Genomic DNA, 22098 nt, shown 5'->3' with positions numbered 1-22098 from the left:
TCTTTGTAAATGTGGGACAGCCTTTCTCCCTCCCACCATGTTTCAACACACACACACACGCACACACACACACACACACACACACACACACACACACACACACACACACACACACACACACACACACACACACACTCAAACAACTTCAGGATATCTGTATACAAAAAGTTGGGTGATAATGATCATGTCCGTTTTGACAATGTGGGAGCGGAAACGAACAGCAAAGCAATCCTGACCAAAACAATTAAGCTCCGCCTCCAAACTGGAAGCCGCTTTGAATAGCAGATGGAAAACATGTTGGGTGACACTCGTCTTTAGATATGTCTTTCATTGCGTTGAGGTCAAAGACATGAAGGGGGTAATGGGAGGGGAGAGAGAGAGATATAAGAGAGAGAGAGAGAGAGAGAGAGAGAGAGAGAGAGAGAGAGAGAGAGCAGATGGATTACATGTCAGGATTATCTGCTAAATATACACCTACTGTGTGTGTACTGGGCTGATATACCAATCTTCATTATGAGTATTCAAGATGAAATAACATTAGCATATGTAAATACATGAACCTATAAACACACACTCTCACACACACACACACACACACACACACACGCACACACACAACCCTGTTCAAAGCCCCATGTATAAAGTTGTACACATTTTAAACTTCAAACAAAAGAATCAGGTGGTTGTTATGGGAACCATCTCTATCCTGCTGTTTGCACATCACCCCTACACGAGAACCACACTTTCCAGACTTAACAGTTTTAAACTCCCCCCTGCCCCTGAACGCATCATTCCTCCACTGCCAACGTCAGCCGGAACCAGGAAATGTCCAGCTTGTTGTGAGTTGTCGCGTTGCTTTTAGCTGTTTCTATTGTTTCTTTCTTTCTTCTTTTTTCTTCTTCCTGACTCACAAATGGCGAGCCCCATGGGACCGGGCCTCTGGTCCTCGGCGCTGCTGCTGCTGGTGCTGCTCGGGGCGGCCGGTGCCGTGTCCCAACAGGGAAAATGGGTCGTGAACATCGACAGCGTGAGTTCCTGTTTGTAATGTCGTCAGTGTGTTTCTGCCGTGGAGGTAAAAAGAGAACGAGTTGAGTGTGAGGTGGTGGTGTTAGCGTGGTACAGGTGGTGTTGAGTTGGTACAGGTGGTGGTACAACTGGTACAGGTGGTGTTAGCGTGGTACAGGTGGTGTTAGCGTAGTACAGGTGGTGTTAATGTGATACAGGTGGTGTTAATGTGGTAAATGTGGTGTAGCGTGGTACAGGTGGTGTTAATGTGGTAAATGTGGTGTGAACGTGGTACAGGTGGTGTTATGGTGGTACAGGTGGTACAGGTGGTATTAACGTGTATATACCACCAGATGTGTGTCATGATATCGGCTGATTCATGAGAATTTATTAATCTGTGAGAATTAATCTGCAGCTATTTTAATAACTGAAGATTTGTTTCACTCATTTTTTCAAGTTAAAACATTATCTGGTTTCAGATTTTCAGTTAAACGATTCGCTGCTCTTCTAGATTTCTATAATCGTTGCTTATAAAGGAATATCCAATCCATCTTTGGGTTTTGGACTGGTGGTCAAATAATAACAAGGAATTGAGCCACATTGGGTCAAAAATCACAATAGTCATTTTGACAATATAGCCGAAACAACCAATTAATTGTCCATCGAAAAATATATAGATGGTACTTTCATATTAAGATTATTATTAATATGTGTTCAATATGTAACGAGATAAAATCCAAGTATAATCCAATATTATTACAATATTTTGTAACATTCAAAATCCAAATGGATCCATCAAGCTAATTTAGTACTTGAAGCGTTATCAATATAGGGAGGACCACTCTCTTCATTCATTTATTATTTAGTACTTTTTTAAAATGCTGCACGTTATGAAGTAATGTTCTTCCGCGAAAACATGACAGCAATTCTCTGAAAAAAAAAGTATCTTTTCTTTTTAAATGACCACTGATCGAAACGACAGCAGCTCAATTAGAGAACATTTCTTTCTTCTCAAAGTCTTTTATTTTGATAGGGGTTAAAGGCTCCAAGAGGTCCAGCTAGTGCAGGGGTGGCCAACCAGTCAGAGACTAAGAGCCACCTTTTTTACTGTGTCACCGCAAAGAGCCACATCATACACATATGTGTGCGCGCACACGCACGCACACACCTCTGATCAGCCAGATTTGTTGTAAATGTCACACACCAACATGATAATGACAGAAATGGACTCCTACAGTACTAAGACAACAGGTCTGTCATGTTCAACAATGAACATTGTGTACACTGTCTCACACACACACACACAAACACACATTATCTCAGTTCAACCAAGTCCACAAACAAAAATAGAATAATTTACAATAGCGTTTTCTTTTACTATGCATGTTGCTTAGTGGGACTTATGGGATTCCTTGCCTTGAACAATCCTCTTCAAATCTGGCTTAATTCCTTTGTTGCCACTCAATGCAATTCTTTCACATGGGTGTCAGAACAGGTGTCCGAAAATCTAACGGTGCACTTGCGCCATGAACGCCGCATTATGGGGGGCTGGAGTAATCAAACGCCCACCAATAAACCACTTTAGCCGAAGAGAGTGTTCGACATTCGGATGCGGTTCTCCCGCAACGCTGCTCTTACACCGTGTCCGCTGAATTGAGGGCGGCTGGAGAAAGCGACACCGTAAACTACTTTAGCCATAGTGCGGGACATCCAGCTGCCCATAATGCGGCGTTCATGGTGTAAGTGCATGTTTGATTTTTGGACACTTTCATTCCCGTAACCCACCGTAGAACGGCCCGCTCGACATTCGGATGTGGTCTTTCCGCGTTTGGCCCACGAGTTTGAGACCCGTGCCCTACTGGGAAACTTTGCGTTTTTTTCATCTCACGCATGCGCGTTTGATGAAAAATACCGTATTGAACTCAAGCGAAGCGAACACGCACATACAAAAAAACACAAACTTAGATATGAACGTAAGAGCCGCATGACACCAGGCAAAGAGCCGCATGCTGCTCGCGAGCCGCGGGTTGGCCACCCCTGAGCTAGTGTGTCACAGGTCTGTAAAATGAACACAACTTTGAATAACACCATATTGCTTTTTTCCATCCTCTTACCTAGTCAAAGTTGTATTCTATCAGTGAGTGTTCCTATGACACGGAGCTTGACACAGATTAGGTTTCGTATTCTCTCAGGGGGGTCGTCGTGTATGTTGCAGCATTGTCAGACACACGGATCCTGTTTACCAGATGAAGTCTGATCATTTGTTGTTGTTCCTCTTTTCCAGGGCACTCTGAAGAAGCCAAGTTTATTTTTCTTCACTAAAACTCTGTACAACAGCAGCTCCATCCATCTCCGACGTAAGTAGACGAAGACGACGACCCCCGAGTCGCGTCGTCGCTCAAGTTTCCCGCGTGACGCGTTCAAAGTCGGCAGTACGTCGCTTGATAGGGAGCGTTCTAAACATCTGGAAACTAACGGCCAATGAGAGTGTAATGCTACGTTCACACCAAAAGCGTTGCGAAGCTCCGCGAGGGGCGGGGCTTATCTCGGTGGCTCGTCTCCGCAAAGACCGTTATCATGTCCTTCATCCACCATGAAGAACTAACCACTCGTTCTGCTTTATACTTGTTGAGGACATCCCACAAACGTCTGAACATCTACCGCCCTCGTGTTTGGGTTCATGACATCACCCGTAGGCTCGCACAGCTCGGTCACTTTCACCGATGAATACGTGACATCACCCGTGCCTGTTTTATTCTCTGCGAGTCAGGTCGTCATAAGAGGTATTAAAGAGCTCCGGGTGCCCGCAAACCGCAAGTGTGTCCTCCTCTGATTCCACAACTGCGGGACAGCGGTGACGCGCGGAGCAACTCAAGAGCCGATTGGCCCGAGTTGCGAAATTATCGCCTCAAAGTTGAAATATTTCAACTTGGGGCGAAAATCGCGTCGCCTAAAACGCCGCCCGGAAAAATGTCGCGTCCGTCGCAGCCACATGTGTCTGTACGTTGACTTTGCATGGGATCTCGTTGCGGGATAAAATCGCGTCGCTTTTGGTGTGAACGCAGCATTACAAACGGGATTATGGGAATCACGGGGGATGGGGTCGCCTGTAACAAGAGGAGCTGTAAGTGTTGCATTTGCAACACAAACCGTAGTTTTTGTTGCTTATTACCTTCGCATTGAAAATGCCGGAAGGTTATGTTTTGATCGCCGTGTATTTATTTATTTATTTATTTATTTATTTGTATGCGTGTTATTCGCAAAACTCAAAAAGTATTGAACCGAATCGCATGAAATTTGGTGGGATGATTGTTTACTATCCGGGGACCAGTTGATTAGATTTTGGGATCGATCGGGTCAAAGGTCAAGGTCAAAGGTCATGAACAGGTCAAATCTTCTTGAATCACATGGAATTTGGTGGGATGATTGGTTATTATCCGGGGACCATTTGATTAGATTTAGGGATCAATCGGGTCAAAGGTCAAGGTCATGGAAAGGTCAAAATCTTTTTTTTACCATAGCACGATACATTTTTGTCCAATTGGCATGCAACTAATGCCAAAATGTTCATAATTCAATGCCCAATCTTGTGATATGCGAAGGTATGCACTCTACCGAGTGCCCGTTCTAGTGACTATTATTATTACTCACTTTATGTTTGACAAAAGACAAACGTACTTCCGATCTTCTGTATGTTCCACAAATGTAAAATGTACAATGAAGATGACTTTGACTGCCATGAAAGCGGCTACACATGGTAAAGAAGTGTGGACCTTGTTGTAAAAGCTCTGCGGTGAAAGAGCCTGCCCCGCTGCCCCGTCAGGCGGCGTGGGAACCACCGCGACCTCAAGTCCCTTCGGACGACCTGACCGCTTTGAATGTGTGAATTGGCTTTTGACGGCACACTGACATGCTTCTCCCCCTCAGTGGTGTCGGAGACCTGTAACTCCTCGTCACCCGTCCTGCTGAACGTGTCGTGGTATCTGAGGAACTCGCACTGCTTCAAAGAAGTCGTCAGCCTAAACGTACGAGCAGTCTTCATCACTACGCAATAAGACGTACAGTATATCACTTAGAATTGTGATGAACACTGTGTAAATCAGTGTTGTTTATCTCGTCATTATTGATCGGACATTATCGATCAATCTTATACCTAAGGGTTGGTGTTCAGGTAAATTTTGGCAATAATGACCAGCTCGCTGAACAATATCCTGCTTATAACATGGCTTTTCCCTAAAGACGTCAATTTTGACACAAAATATTGTCAAAAATAATTTGATTTATTAGTTAATTATTTCATTGTTTGCGTAAAAATGCTAAATAATAATCGTCTGCTCACTGTGTCCCATAGCAACGGTTCATTATTCGCGGCCTGTTGCCTCTGTGTCATGTGACTCGTTATTTGCCCGTCCACAGGCAGACAATGCAGGAGATTACTTCAAGTCCACGAAGGTCAAAGAAGGAGGAGGAAGTGGATATTATGTCTTTCATCAATATCCTGCCATCATCTGCAAGCCCAACTTAGGCCCCGACATGGTGACACACACACACACACACACACACACACACACACACAGAGCAAATAATAAGTAAAAAGTGATTGTATGGTGATTTATTATTTCATTTCTTTCTGTGGGTGCGTTTGTTTTGCAACAGTTTGGCCTGAATGAGTTTGAGATGAAAACCCGACTGACGGAAGTGACGCCCCAACAGGTGAGACACTTTCTGCTTCCTGTCCCAACCAGAGCTGCACAAAGGCAAGAAGAAGAATCAAATGAACCATCCCAGTTCATGTTGCGGCCCGCCAGCTGCCGCGTGGCTTTCATGCGATCGGCCTCAATAATGCACAGCGATAAACGGTTTCGGTGTTCTCCGAGGAGGAATCCAGTAAATCCAGTTCCACTTGTTTGTCTTCACAAACTGTTCCGTGGTCACATTCATTCACAGCTCTCTCCGGCCTCTAAGATATCATTGTTTTCGGTCCCGCTGCACGGGGGGCTGTTAAGTTTGCTCAGACAAGTGAAGAATATACTGCATCACAATTCTGTTAATACACACACAATATATTCAACAACATGGTCTCAGTCTAATTGGTTAAAGGCTTCATGGTAGTTTTTTTACACTATTTTCCCATGTTTTTGTGTCTACAAGGCTATGTCCACCGAAAGTTCTTATTTATCATGAACGTTATGGCGAGAACAGTACAGGGAAATGAAACTCTTTCTCCTTACCTCTCACTTCCTGTTGGTTATTGTGTCATGTGACTTGTTGACAGAAGACTATGGTGGAAACGTGTTGGAGTGCTCATGACAGAGGTCATAAGGCCTTCCACAATAACAATATATATATACATTGTCCCATAAATCATTGCGATAAGCAATTATTGATATTTCAAGACTATGCCACTGATATAATGATAATACAGTAGAATAATATAGCAAGCACACCGTTTTTAAAGAGCAATTCACTTTTAATTCTCAATATTCAGACATTGGAATTGGGAGGGGATTTTTGTTGGAATGAATGAATCATGAATGAAATGAAACCACACAATCAAAACAATTAAAAACAAAATGGATCCGTTTGTTCTGATAGTGACGGGAAAAGCTCTGCTGTTTTTTCCGACTTCAAAATCTAACATTTTGCCGTCATCTTAAAGAATCGTTTTTTGTTCCCTATCATTCACTGTCAACATTGTTTGTCTTTCTTCCGTGTGTTCCATCAGCCAACCGCAGAGAAGACTCCAGGTCGGAGGGGAAGGCGTGATGCACCTACGACAGGATTTGAAGTGGGTGTCCCTCAGGGTTCGATTTTGGGACCGTTATTATTCAGCCTGTATATAAATGACCTCCCCCGTGTAATATTCAAATGTACGCTGATGACACAGTGATTTATGGCCATGCGAAAAACAAAGTACAGGCTGGCTGATACAATGGCCAATGTCTCTAGATGGCTCTCAGATTCCTGTCTACACCTAAACGTGAAAAAGACGGTCTGTATGTTTTTCCCAAAGATCGCATGCAACTCACCTGAGCCGGATGTCTATGTCTCTGGTGAGCGGCTCCAGATAGTGCATGAATATAAATACCTCGGTATCTACCTCGTTTCAAACCTTTCTTTTAAGAAGCAGGTAAAAAACGTGGCAGTTTGTCAGATTCCATTTATTTAATTTCAAGTACATAATAATTAATCTAACCATACAAAGCTGTACTTTAATGCAATTATCATTCCATATCTGACTTATTGCCTAACCAGCTGGGCTCAAGCCAGCAGCACAACTCTCAAATCAATTCAAATCCTTCATAAGCAGGCTCTTAAAATACTGGATCAAAAGCCCAGGAGTTATCACCACTGTGCAATTCTAACTAAACACAGTCTCCTGAGCTGGGATAACCTCACTAAATTCTCCAATATGAGTCTAGTTTTTAAAGTTCTTAATGATATAGCTCCTATGGTGACTGTATCATCACATTTAGGAAAAGTTCCTTTAGCCAGTCTGCATGCTCAGTGAAAGCAGGACATTTCTGGAATGCCTCTGCATATACGCACTAGTACAGTGGTCGTCAACCCGTCGATCGCGATCGACCGGTCGATCTCGGAGACGTTCCCTGTCGATCTCCAAAATAAAATGAAAATAAATTCAGAAACACATTGTTCCTTGTTTTCGAACATTTTCTGAAGTGTCTTCTGAAATGTTTTCTTTCTGACTGGAAGATTGACGTCAGAAAACATCTCCGCCTGATTCATGAACGCCTGAAAACGGGTTCGCTTACACAGCCGTGTTGTCAGCTGTGCTCCTGAAAGAGGGGAACGTACCACTACAGGTGGGACGCAGGGGGAAATGCAGAAAGACCTTGATTGATAACTTCACATATTACACAAGCTCAAAGTACACCGACATAAAACTAAGTCATCAATAAATAAATGTTGAAATGCCTGTACCTTCGTGTACATGTTTACGTTACGGCATTAACAGATTACGCCTGTGCATGCGCGACAGCCGAGATTCTTGGCGACTTGCCAGGTCTTACCTCGGTGAGTTGGGCTTTTCTGCTGTTGTCCTTCAAAACAAAAGCTCAACATTGAGCTTTTTTTTCTTGTCTGATTGAGCAATCTGGTTTACTTGAAAGTGCTTGCAATTGCATTTATTCTATTATTTGAAAAGGGACAGATGCAGGAGTCACAAATGGTGATCCTCATATTTATTATTATTTAAATCTGAGGATGTCTGTTGAGTTGATGTGAATGTAATCACCAACGGTCTGAGTTCGGAATCAATCCCAGATGAGAAAACTTCCATGAATACCAAATTTGCCCCGAAAAACTCGTCAGTGGAGTTGAGAAAATCACCAAATCAAAGACCAGGAGCTGGATTACTGACACAGCTGACAGACGGCCTCAGACTGGCTGTCTGTGATTATGAACTAACTACAAGCTCACATACAGAGTTCAGTCACAGCATCACACTGACTTGAGTCACATGGCTTGATGGCATTATGATGAGAGCTGAACTTACATGAGTTGCACTGACTGATCATGTTGTCAGTGGTGTGCTGTAACTGGATTGGATTAAATTTATTGTCATTGCTAGAGTACAGGTACAGAGGCAACGAAATGTAAATAAATACAACATTTATATTGGTAGTTCATCCAGCTGCTCATTGCAAATGTGTTTTTTCTTGTTCATATTGTGTGCGGTTAACACATATCTTACTTGTTATATTACACTTAAATTCTGTGTTCCTGGTCCCATCAATTTGAACGCTGGACCCAAATGACAATTAGGCCAAATAAAAAGTTGTAAGTCCAGTCTGGACCGTCGTTTTCTCTCAACGCCTCAATAGGTAGATCTTGCCGGTCATGAAGGCGGAGGTCAGGGATCATGGGCTCAAAAAGGTTGGTGACCACTGCACTAGTAGAACATATCACTCTTTTAAACACGGCCTGAAGAACTGGCTTTTTACCATCATAAGTGTGAGCATGGAGCGTGACACCCTCCTCAGCGATTGTGTATCTACTTATTGCTTTTTATGATGGTTTTTATTCATGATTTTATGATGAGGCCAGTATTTGATCGTAACCTGTCTGTTTATTGCTTTTTTATGTTGTTTTTGTGATAACCTTTCTCTCCATTAGTGAAGGCTTGTAATATCTGGCCACGGGGACTACAGTTGAAATTTAGCCTTAGCTAAGACTGACACATTTACCCCTGGGTAGATTAATGTGTACGGTCCCTGTTCAAATAAATAACTAAAATTAAATAAAAATTTAATACAGAACCCCCAAAGCCAACGGTGTGCACGTCTGTGGATTTGAGATGTTCTTTGAATATTTTTGATCGTTAGATTTCATTGTTAAATGTCTGACTCACTGATTATATTTCTTTCTGTCTCTTAGGCTACTGCAGGTCAGAAGATTGGGGATTCTGCCAAAAAAGGAAAAGCTTCCATCCCTCTTCAAGGGGTCAGTCAGGTCTATTCAGTATGGTCAGCTAAACTTATTACAGTAGGCAGAGATGTGGATAGACAGTGAGATATACAGTGGGTACGGAAAGTATTAGACCCCTTTAAAATGTTCACTCTTTGTTTCATTGCAGCCATTTGCTAAAATCAAAAAAGTTCTTTTATTTCTTATTAATGTACACTCAGCAGGGTGTTGGTCTGAATACTTCTGACCGTGTGATATTTCAGTTTTTCTTTTTTAATAAATTTGCAAAAAATTCTACTTTTCTGTTTTTTTCTATCAAGATGTGAACATTAATGAGAAATAAAATGAACTTTTTTGATTTTAACAAATGGCTGCAATGAAACAAAGAGTGAACATTTGAAAGGGGTCTGAATACTTTCCGTACCCACTGTGTGTGTATATATATATATATATATTTCATCAACCTTCGATTGAGTCGTTTTCTCTTTGATCTTCTTATACACAATCTCTGAAGACCAAACCGAGAAATGTGCTCAATGAGGTAGTCTATGTCCACAATAACCGGCACTGCACATCACACTTTCATTACTGTTCCATGAGAAAACACAATCTATCCCGCCTGATTACAGCGACAGTTTCGTTTTCTGCCATCTGGAACCATCCTCACACACTCGATCAAATGAATAAACCCAAACACTCTTTTGTTGCCTCGGCCATCTCTGAGGGATTCGACGGTTGGGTCGTGTAACTGTTGTAATAAGGTGCCCTAAATGTATGCATACGATGCATAACCAATCGCAAATCAAGTTACTGACTTGTCTTTGTTGCTCAGATGGCTGCTTCTCTTCATTTCGATGTGGTGGCCGAGACCTGGGAGGACGGACCGTACATGTTCATCCTGAGTGTCCAAGAAGTCAAAGACAAGAGCAGGACCCCTGACCCCGCGAACCCTCCCACGCCCTGGACGCTACAATGTCAGTCGCACTTACACACCCACCTACCAACACAGTGAATACCGTACCTGTTCATCCATTAGCCATTCGAGATTTCCTGTTTCATGCCGCGGTGAAAGTGCTCCTGAGGCCGATGCTAGGTTTACTTGCATTATTATCCCAGTGTTTCCCCTACCATTCTAACAGGGTGGCGCCCCGCCCCCCTGAATTTTTCTCTATCGCGCCAGATTACAGCAGAAGTAATTTAAGGTCCCTTTTCTTAACCCTCCTGTTACCTTAGGGTCAATTTGACCCCATTCAATGTTTAACGTCGGTGTTCTTTCGGGTCAATTTGACCCCAGGCTGTTTTTCACTGTCAAACATATAAGAAATATCAACTTTTTTATATATTTAAAGGGCTATTTAGGTAGTCAACAAACAAACATAAAGTACCTCACACTTAAACTTGGAAAACAATATTAATTCTAATAATTTTCTGGAGGTTTTAATTGCTGGGGTCAAATTGACCCCAAGGGTAAAATGATTCAGTAAATATAAAGGTAACAGGAGGGTTCAACATTGAATGGGGTCAGATTGACCCTAAGGCAACAGGAGGGTTAAAGACGTCGTTCTTCTTTTATTAAACTAAACATCTGTTATTGATCGTCTCTACACAACAGCATGTCATCTCTGTCTCTACGTGTCGCGTTAACACTTCTCGGCTCGCCGTCTCGCCCGGATGCCGGCGTGCGTCGCCGTCTTTACGCTTTTCTAATGATCTTCAATTGTTCAACTTTTGCAACAGACTCGAGCGTCACAGTGCACACTTAGCATTCTGTAAGCCTTCATCAAAATGAGTGACGCAGTTTTGTTTGACGCGTGAAGAGCGAGTGAAGTTCATTGCGCTCACGGCCGCTCGCTGTGGGAGCGGCAGTTCATTCGCGGCGCTCTTGCTCGCACCCGGATGTGGCTCGAGTGTTTTCCGGTTGCACCACGGAGCAGTATTAAAGGCGGAATACGTTACCGAGAGCAGAGACACCACATTGGTTGATAGAGCAGCCAATCGGCTCTGAACGTCCTGATGTCGTGGCATACGTTTTTAATGTCGCGGACCAGTTGATCTGATCGCCTTTGTTTGTGTTTGCAGTGCAGATCAGCATGATGGGTCCTCATGACTACATATCAGCCTCCGAGTGGCCGATGATGGTGGTAAGAAGACACACACGCGCAAGACGAAATAACACTTCAAGAACAGGAATCAAACATAACCTACAAATGTGTTAGTCCGTCGTCTTTCCCAATCTCTGGAAACAATGGGATGGAAAAATATAGATCACGGGAAATATTGGATATCACCAGAGTTATCCTTTCAAAAGAGCGTCAAGCAGTCAAGCACTCTGTTTAACTCCCCAATCAGGGCAGACGGGATTAAATTAAGCGCCGCTAAACACGATTAATAAATCCATGACAGATATTTAAAGGTTGAGAGTATATAGAGAGTAGTATATTGCTGTTTTTCCAAACTGAGGGAACCTATTGGGAGAATACACTAACTATGGATAAATACTTAATACAAACCCCAACGATCCAAATATGCAAACTATCAATTTAAGAATCCTTTTTATATCGGACCGATGTCTTCTTTTGTTCCCCAAAGTCAACACTGTCAACCCTCTGTCTCCAGTTCTACATGGTCATGTGCATCGTGTATGTGCTGCTGGCGGTGTTGTGGCTGGCTCTGTCGGCGTGCTACTGGAGGGATCTGCTCCGGATCCAGTTCTGGATCGGAGGAGTCATCTTCCTGGGCATGTTGGAGAAAGCCGTCTACTACGGCGAGTTCCAGAGCCTCAGATACGAAGGCTTGTCGGGTAAGGTGGAGACACGGTGGAGCTTTCTCCGCATGTCGGGAGGCCGAGCGGAGAGATAACACGCTGCAATGTGTCCTCCCGCAGTCCAGGGGGCGGTGGTGTTTGCCGAGGTGCTCTCTGCGGTGAAGAGGACTCTGGCCAGGGTGTTGGTGATCATCGCCAGTCTGGGCTACGGCATCGTGAAGTACGTCTTTTCCTCCTCACGGCTCTCTTTGTCGTTTGAACCTCAATTTCTCTGATAAGAAATTCCTCACTAATATCTTTTTGGATCCTCTTTGGTCTTTCATCTTTTTGATAACTTTAATTTCAATTTAGACAAGGACGACAATTTGTTCTTTCCAAAATCTAATGATCACTTTCAGACAATCTTTGAGTCTATAACATGTGCAGAATGATGAGAAACGCCTTCGGCCCGTTCCACTCTCCTTTCTGCCTGCTCACAGGCCGAGGCTCGGCGCGTTGCTCCACCGAGTCGTCGGAGTCGCTCTGCTCTACTTGAGCTTCTCCATCATTGAGGGGATGCTCCAAGTCAACGCTGTAAGTCCTGTGTGTCTGTGTGTGTGTCTGTCTGTGTGTGTGTGTGTCTGTCTGTCTGTCTGTGTGTCTGTGTGTGTGTTTGTGTGTCTGTCTGTGTGTTTGTGTGTCTGTCTGTGTTTGACTGTGTGTCTGTATGTGTGTCTGTGTGTGTGTGTATTTGACTGTGTGTGTCTGTCTGTGTGTCTGTGTGTGTGTGTGTTTGACTGTGTGTCTGTCTGTGTGTCTGTGTGTGTGTCTGTGTGTCTGTGTGTGTGTGTCTGTCTGTGTGTCTGTCTGTGTGTATGTGTGTGTGTGTGCCTGTGTGTGTGTGTGTCTGTGTGTGTGTGTGTCTGTCTGTCTGTATGTGTGTGTATGTGTGTGTGTGTGTGTGTGTGTGTCTGTGTGTGTGTGTGTGTCTGTCTGTCTGTGTGTGTCTGTGTGTGTGTGTGTGTGTGTCTGTGTGTTTGTGTGTCTGTCTGTAGGCCTGTGTGTCTGTATGTGTGTGTGTCTGTTTGTGTGTGTGTTTGACTGTGTGTATGTGTGTCTGTCTGTGTGTGTGTGTGTGTCTGTGTGTGTGTCTGTGTGTGTGTTTGACTGTGTGTGTATGTCTGTCTGTGTGTGTCTGTGTGTGTCTGTGTGTCTGTGTGTGTCTGTGTGTGTGTGTGTGTGTGTCTGTGTGTGTGTGTGTCTGTGTGTGTGTCTGTGTGTATGTGTGTGTCTGTGTGTCTGTATGTGTGTGTGTGTGTGTGTGTGTCTGTGTGTGTGTGTGTCTGTGTGTCTGTATGTGTGTGTGTCTGTGTGTGTGTGTCTGTGTGTATGTGTGTGTGTGTGTGTGTGTGTGTGTGTGTGTGTGTGTGTCTATGTGTGTGTGTGTCTGTGTGTGTGTGTGTATGTGTGTGTCTGCGTGTGTGTGTGTGTCTGTGTCTAACTTGTGTTCCCTCTCTAGGATCGAGGCCACTACACCAGCAGTAGAATTGTGTGTGACATCGCGCTGGCCTTCATCGATTCCTGTATTGTGTGGTGGATATCCTTTCACATGTACACAAACACACACACACACACACCAGCAGTTAATAATTATGCACTTTTTCAAATTAAATAATAGTATTAATTGTAAATCCTAACAATAAATAATGCTGAATAATTACAGATTAAGATAATCCGATCAAAATTCAGAAGATAAAGTAGGATTTTGAGCTTCCAGGTTGTTGTTGTTTTCCGTTGCACATACAGTAACTTTTGTTTTATTTTTTCAAATCACTGCGTAACTTTTTTTGTGCAAGTATATTTATTAATTTAAAAGGAAGCTGATGGCGATCATCCCATATCGTCTTACTGAGTGAAATGTTCTGTATTATAACAACTTCCACCACTAAATGCTGAGCATCTGCATTAATTTAACCCACTCTGAGGATTTCATCTAACAGCTATTCACAACCATAACCAGAGTTAAGAACAGAGTACAGTTATGGGAGTGAAAGGCAGTGAAAATGTTTAATATTTCCGAATAATGCAGTGCAATAAGAATACAGCAGTACTCTGCCAAACCTCGACTTAGTTCCAGCTGCCACTCGACGGTGATAAAAGACTAACGCCTGCTCCGTCCTCCGCCTGTCGGCCTTTCTGTCTTTTTCTGTTTATCAAGTTAATCTGGATACTTCCATTAGTTTACGTTGTGTTCTACACAGAGGTGTATTTTTCTCTTACTTGTGTAGTGCGAGAATTAATACAGTGGTTTTTTTTCTCCAATTAAACACAGGCCTTACCGGCCGCGACGATCGCACCATTTGAGTGCTTTGTGGTACAAAATCATCACAACATGCTAAATTAACCAAGTTCACATACCTATGGGTTTTATCAGACAACAGTATAGTGCTACTTGGTGAAACAATTTCAAACTTGAATTTGTATGGCGATGTTCAACAACTTACTCTGCAGCCATTTTCATTTAAGTGTTCCCTTCCCGTCAGCTACGGAGGAAAGATGGCGACCATTGAGGGTGTCCATCGTCTCACATTGCGTCTCGAAGGTAAACCACACGGCTAAACCCAGGCACGATGGTGCAGGGTAGCCATGTACCTTGTATGGTTTAGATTAGGAATTGATCCTAAATGGGGCGGCTGTAGCTCAGTGGGGTAAGGGGGTCGTCCTGCAACCCCAAGGTTGTCGGTTCGATCCCCGCTCTCCCCATTAGTTACAAGTCGAAGTGTCCATGAGCAAGGCACTGAACCCCCAGTTGCTCCCCGGGCGCATCACTGCAGCCCACTGCTCCTTAATAACTAAGGATGGGTTAAATGCAGAGAATACGTTTTGTTGCCTCTGCAATGACAATAGATTGAATCCAATCCTCAATGGTTGAGGAGAGGTCATCAGGCCGAGAGTCTCGCAACAGTTTTTGCATTTTGTGGGTAACCATCTATTATTAGGACACCAACTAGGTTCTCACAGTTCACGGAATTTCGCCTTCTTTGTCTGTGTGGACGCCTTAATGCACAACATAACTGCTCGTCTGTTGCTCTGCAGGTTTACAGACTGTCACCTCGTACCCCCACCTGAGCCAAACTGAAGGAGCTGCAGCTGCTCACTGACTGCAGTACACTGTGTCTGCATTTCTGTTCTTCCCCCTCTCAACCCTCTCTTCCCCTCCATTTGCCTCGCCACACTTCTTCATCTTCCTCTCTGTCCTACCCGTCTTACGATCCACGTCCTGCTTTCCCGCCCTCTTGCCCTCTTCCTTTCGTCTCGCCTCCTGTTGGTTTCACCTTTTCGTCATCTCTCAATCTTTTTCTCTCCCCGTAGGCCGAAGGTGACGTAGTTCTGGCTGCTATTCCTCTGACTGTGCTCGACTCTACCCTGTGCCGGTGGATATCTGTGACTGCATCTTCCCCTTTTTAGTAAAAACTCAGCCTCTCTCTCTCTATTTCCGCCTTTTTTCTTTCTGCTTTGTTCGGCTCTGCGTATCCGATTTTGTGTTCAGCAAAACCCCTTTCAATGCTAAAATCATGCAATTAACCAAAGTATAGAAATATTTTAATATACCTTTTATGTGCCTGTTTTCACAATAGAACATCTTAGACTGTCGGCAATGTGCAGCATGTAAAACCTTCGAACCTCTTGTTCCTCATGCACCTGCAAACCTCACCAAGCACAGGAGTTTGCGATGATAAATATCTCAAGGGTTAAACCTCATCAACAAATGGTCCGACACAGGGATCTTAAATTGGAGATGAGAATAAAAAGAATGAGCCGGTCGTGTTTGTCCAACCTGTCGCCGCTGCTCCTTGACCGTCGTCACATCTTTGTGAGTCTGGCTCAGACGATGAAGCTTCTGAAGCTGAGGAGGAACGTGGTGAAGCTCTCTCTCTACAGACACTTCACCAACACGCTCATCTTCGCTGTCATCGGTAATAAAAAAATGAAGAACGAAAAACATACTTAAATGTCTTCTGAAACCCACTTCCCTTCTTTAAAGCTTGTTTGTCTGTGTTTTGCAGCGTCGATCATCTTCATCATTTGGAGCAGCAAGACCATCAAGGTGTCTCAATGTCAGTCTGTGAGTACATCAGCAGCATTGAGTATGTACTGGGTTCCCCGGTTAGATGATTAATAATAATAATAATTGAACTAATAATGAACCACACAGTCTTTTATGATTCGGACCAAGCGTTTAGGAGGAGTTAAAAAAATCTTTTTTTTACAAAATTCAAAATGGCGGAAAATCTAAGTAGGCGGAGCTTAGGGGTGATATTGGCTATTTTGTAGAGCAGGTCCAAGCGGACATGTATGCCACATTTTAAGTCAATCGGTCATTGGGGGAAAAACGTGGGTACGAAAACTCTAGGGGGCGCTATAGAAACGTTTCTTTGTAAACAAATACAGAAAACTCAAATCTCAAAATTTTCACCAGTCTGTAATATGCATGTGGAATTTTACTCAGTTGGGATACGCGGTATTCAGTCGTGTTGTTTTTATGAACTTCTCATCATGGTTATATATGCATCTAAACTCTTTTCCCCCTGTAAGCCTAGTTACCTTGTTGTTCCCATTCGTAGCGAAGCTTGAATGCAAAAGTGCTTCTGTCACACTTCATATATTTTCGCCATCAATACACAGTTGAGTCGTGTCACAACACTTTTCTAAGATATATGAAAAAAAAAATTTTAATCCAATCTGTATTTATCCGAATTCAAGCCAGTGGAGACATAAATCCTTTTTTTTCTGCATGTAAATGAAGATTTTTTTAAATAATGCTTTTGAAGTTAATCTCTCTCTACCCCTATTTTCCCCTCCCCCCCTCTCTCTGCAGGACTGGAGGGAGCTGTGGATAGATGACGCGTTTTGGCGCTTATTGTTCTCCATCATCCTATTGGTCATCATGTTTCTGTGGCGACCATCAGCCAATAACCAGAGGTAAGGGGGGGGAGGGGGGGGGGATCGTCAGGCCCGTCTTATCGACTCTTCCTCTCGCTCCAACTGCAAAGTAAAGTTGGTCTCTTTCTCCCGCTGTGTGTTTGCCAGGTATGCCTTCAGTCCTCTGTTGGATGAAGAGAGCGAGGAAGAGGAGAAGGAGCCCATGATGAACGAGGCTTTCGGTCAGAAACTTTCCTCCTTCACTCTCTTCTTTCCTTCCTAACCTGTTCCGTCCTCTCACCTTCCCGTGTTATTTCTGTCTCATCATCCTCAGTGCCTTCCTCTTCTTCTTTATTTTAGTTCACTTGTCAGTTAGTTAGTCTGCTCGTGAACTGATTAGTTAGTTCAAGACACACTGCTCAACATCACTGGAAATCTGTGTGTCTTTGTTTGTTCTTTTGTGTCTCCAGAGGGGATCAAAATGAGGGGCGCGAAAAATGAGACCAACGGCACGGCCAAAGCCAACAAGGTGGTAAGTGACCTTTTTTTAACAATATAATTATGTTTTTTTAATACTTACTTGCAATGTGCTGCTGTGTCTCTTTTGTATTGTGTGTCTTATGTGTTCTTCTCACCACGTATAATGTCGTGTCTCCTGTTTGCTCTTGTGTTATGTTTGTTATGACCTCGAGGGACTCGAGATGCAAATTAGCTGAAGCTATAATCTGGTACAGCGCATCACATGGTGACATTTATGTTTGAACTGCACATGGTCCCTTTTTCAAATAAAGAGAATCAAATGATAATAATTTCACTCCAGCGGAGTAGATGTAAGGATATTGCGACAAGGGGCCGATTGAGGGATGGATTCATTCACAAAAATGTACCACTCCTGTATGCTGACACTCACTCATACGCGGTAATCGGTGCTTACGGCCCATTGGACCACGTATGACGTGCTGCACGCCGATGGTTCAGAAACAGAGTGGAACAAAGCACCAAAATGACTCATTTTTCTAATCTCACTCATGTGAAATATCATTAGTTCGATCAACCTTATATAATCCAAATTCTCACATCCAATAGAATCGTGTTCTTTTTATTCATTCATGGAGGCTGATTTTGTTGTTTTTCCAGGATGAGGATCTGAAATGGGTAGAAGAGAACCTCCCGTCATCGATGGCAGATGTGTAAGTCGTCATCATGACGCCAGCATGTCGACACTGATTATAACATATGAGAAAAGATCATAAATTCATATTCAAATATTTCCCCTCTGTCTCACAGCGCCATGCCCACCCTGCTGGACTCTGATGAGGCAAGTCTTCTGGTTCTCTCATTTCATTAACAAACTACGATGTAATCGCACAACAATCAGATAAGTAATGCATTCTCAGTTCATCGGATATGAGTGGTGATTGGCCGGTTGCTCTCATATTTCTCATTGTCACATCTCATTGTCACATTTCTGATGATCATTGTGAGTTATGTACAGTATATCTATTATATTATAAGTATGAAATGCAGGCAATTTTGCTAAAATACCTGAAGAATCTCTTTAACCTGTAAATACTAATGATTGAAAACAAGTGAAAGAAAGACGAAGACACTAACAGTGACACTCGTTTTTATGCACTTGGGCCTTTTAAGTTATTGTGAAATGTTGTTTAGACAGATATTAATATGTACAGGACTGTCTCAGAAAATTAGAATATTGTGATGAAGTTCTTTATTTTCTGTAATGCAATTAAAAAAACAAAAATGTCATGCATTCTGGATTCATTACAAATCAACTGAAATATTGCAAGCCTTTTATTCTTATAATATTGCTGATTATGGCTTACAGCTTAAGAAAACTCAAATATCCTATCTCTAAATATTAGAATATCATGAAAAAGTATACTAGTAGGGTATTAAACAAATCACTTGAATTGTCTAATTAACTCGAAACACCTGGAAGGGTTTCCTGAGCCTTGACAAACACTCAGCTGTTATAAATCTTTTTTTTTACTTGGTCTGAGGAAATAGTAAAATTTTATGAGATAGGATTTTAGAGTTTTCTTAAGCTGTAAACCATAATCAGCAATATTATAAGAATAAAAGGCTTGCAATATTTCAGTTGATTTGTAATGAATCCAGAATGCATGACATTTTTGTTTTTTTAATTGCATTACAGAAAATAAAGAACTTTATCACAATATTCTAATTTTCTGAGACAGTCCTGTATATAAATATATGTATATGTATTTTGTATGTATATATATATATATATACTCACAAGATGTGTGTCAAACACTATAATAATATTTGTAGTTCTGTTCTGTGAGCAGCAGGGGGTGGCAAACTACCAAGGCCGAGATCAGCTGTTGCCATGGTTACATCACACAGTTTATCCTCTTCTCTGTGGTCATGGCGAGCAGAACAATGTGACGGCATCGTGTGTGTGTTTGATGCTATTGCTGCTCAGACATTGATGATGATCTTAAACGCAAATAGACGAAACATTTTGGAAAGCATTTTCTGATATAAAACATCAATTCTCACTTCAAATCTCGATCATATATTTCAAATATTGTTCTGCTGACCGTTGACCATTTTCATGATTTACTCTTTGATCTCCAAGCCAAACCTTTTTTTGCTTGGAGATCAAACTTATTATTTAAAAAAATTTTTTTTTAATGATCCAGCAATCAACCAAGTGCCTCTTATGTTGAATCAACTCCTCCTGTAAGCTGCTGTGTTAACGCTGAGAGATAATGAAAACCCATAGATGGGATTAAGTTCTTCCTTTATGGCGTTTCTGTTCTGAGGGAAAGAAAAGAGTCCAAAGGAACGGAGCAGCATCAAAATGGTGCTTGCAAAAGATCTTTTCTCTGTACTAGTCGCCACAACTGAAGGCTGTAGCCACTTATTTATACATCATGTCAGGGATTTTTGGGGGTTTTCAACTGCAGGGTGTTTGAAACGTGAGCGAACACTCACAACGTCATGACTCTCTAGATGATGACAGTAAGGGGAAACAATCGCCGCCCCACCATTCATGTCCTTATATGTGGCAGGTTACGTAATGCGCTCTCGTTCTTCAAGAGGTTGATCTGACTAACCTGCACATTATCCCTATAATAACAAATCATGTAATTTGTCTTAATTAAGGAGGAAATTAAAGAGTGGGTTTTTCAGTGCCACCGCCTCCAGGCCCAGATGCTCTTTTGAGAGAATCCGAGGACAGGTTTGGGTTTTATTCCTTTAAGAATCTGATTCCTTAGATGCACACACACTAACAAACAAAAAAAAACACACACACACACACTCTCTGTATTGTGCCTCATTACCTTCGCATTGAAAATGCGGAAGGTTATGTTTTGATCGCCGTGTATTTATTTATTTGTATGCGTTTTACTCGCATAACTCAAAAAGTATTAAACCGAATTGCATGAAATTTGGTGGGATGATTGGTTGTTATCCGCGGACCATTTGATTAGATTTTGGGATCGATCGGATCAAAGGTCGAGGTCAAGGTCATGAAAAGGTCAACATCTTCTTGAATCGCATGAAATTTGGTGGGATGATTGGTTATTATCCGGGGACCATTTGATTAGATTTTGGAATCGATCGGGTCAAAGGTCAAGGTCATGAAAAGGTCAACATCTTTTTACCATAGCGTGGTCAATTTCTATCCAATTGTCATGCAACTAATGCCAAAATGTTCATAAGTCAATGCCCAATCTTGTGATATGCGAAGGTATGCGCTCTACCGAGTGCCCGTTCTAGTCTTGAACATGTTAGCCAATACAGAGACTCTGATTCATTTAAATAACTGCAAACGTCACACTTAGTTCCTTCAATTGTTAAGGAACAAATGAAAGAGCTCCTTTAAACGTACAAGAGGGAACACCAGGGTTCGGTTGTCGTCAGCTGACGCTTTTCTTCCCCTGTCTGCCAAAAATGCAGGAAACCTTGACGACCAAGTTTGAGATGTCCAAGATGGAGTGAAAGCAGAAGAGGACGGACGGACGGAGTGTCTGTGAAACGCAGGGGCCGGTGAACAGACGGGCGAACAACGCAGGTTAACGTCGGCGTAGAAGGTGGATTAGAGAGAAGAATGGCGGTTTCAGCGCACATGTGAAGACGAGTGAGGGGACACATGGGCGGAGGGGTTGCTTTAGTCTGAGTGATTTAACCCCTGACTTTATGAGCTTTGTAAGCCTTGATTGTACAAACACGGGGAGTTAAGTCTGAGACGGCAGCACAAAGATCCTTTTTATGTTCGTTGCCTGTTAGTATTTATCTTTTGAGAGATGATGTTCTTTCTTTGTGACACATTTGATCTCTTGGAGTTCTCTGCTATCGCGTGGCTTGTTTGTTTTTTCACATGCGGGAACGGGATTTTCCAATCTCGTCTCATCGGACAGTTTGTGTCCGAGCTCTCCCCGTCAGCCGCTTTTTGTTGGGTAGACGAATAAGAAAGAAAGGAGAAAAAACAACCGTGTAAATTATAATCTATATGGCTTTCGGTCCCGTTGGTTTTGGAATCCATATTTTTTTTCAGCTTTCGCTCAGTGTAATCTGTATTTGAACCATTAAAGCTGTTCACGTTTGGATAATTTTATACTGACTGTGTTTGACAACTTTCTTATAATGTTATTGTTGACGTTTTTTCATCGTGTTCATGAAAAAGAATTTCTTCAACAATAGAGGACTGATTTGCTGCATCTTTCGCCACCGGTTTCATAATCATCACGTCCGGTCACTCGACATCCTACTTGCCGATGATAAGAAGACTCGTGACACCTCCCCAGGGTTGTGGAAGTGTTTGCATAGCCTTGACGTGCGCAGACCGTCCGTATAGAACCCCTAAAACGTGCATCAGGGCCCTGAAGCCGGCAGTCAGCCGTTAGACCGGTGAACTGATGACTCAGGCCGTTTGGAAGAGAACAGCCTCTGATTGACTTTTCAGGAGGGGAAAATCAAAGATTCACCAAATAAAATTGAAAAAAATC

At 42.6% G+C, this 22098-nt stretch overlaps 1 protein-coding gene across 1 annotated transcript; it reads left to right on the top strand.

Moving 5' to 3' along the window:
* Window positions 1–523: 523 nt before the first annotated feature.
* On the top strand, window positions 524–22098 carry zgc:162698 (Transmembrane protein 87A-like). Its single transcript, XM_056440461.1, has 21 exons — window positions 524–1027; window positions 3290–3362; window positions 4933–5030; window positions 5422–5541; window positions 5662–5718; window positions 6731–6793; window positions 9403–9468; window positions 10265–10406; window positions 11512–11573; window positions 12049–12232; window positions 12317–12416; window positions 12676–12769; window positions 13695–13774; window positions 16046–16152; window positions 16243–16301; window positions 17055–17158; window positions 17267–17340; window positions 17569–17630; window positions 18236–18288; window positions 18386–18416; window positions 21050–22098. Exons 1-21 carry the CDS (start codon window positions 914–916, stop codon window positions 21089–21091), a joined length of 1785 nt encoding a protein of 594 aa, XP_056296436.1. The 5' UTR covers window positions 524–913; the 3' UTR covers window positions 21092–22098.

Source organism: Pseudoliparis swirei, chromosome 20 (genome assembly GCF_029220125.1).
Source record: "Pseudoliparis swirei isolate HS2019 ecotype Mariana Trench chromosome 20, NWPU_hadal_v1, whole genome shotgun sequence".
Taxonomy (NCBI): domain Eukaryota; kingdom Metazoa; phylum Chordata; class Actinopteri; order Perciformes; family Liparidae; genus Pseudoliparis; species Pseudoliparis swirei.
Note: the sequence above shows the minus strand (reverse complement) of the source record. Positions and strands in the feature narration are given on the sequence as shown.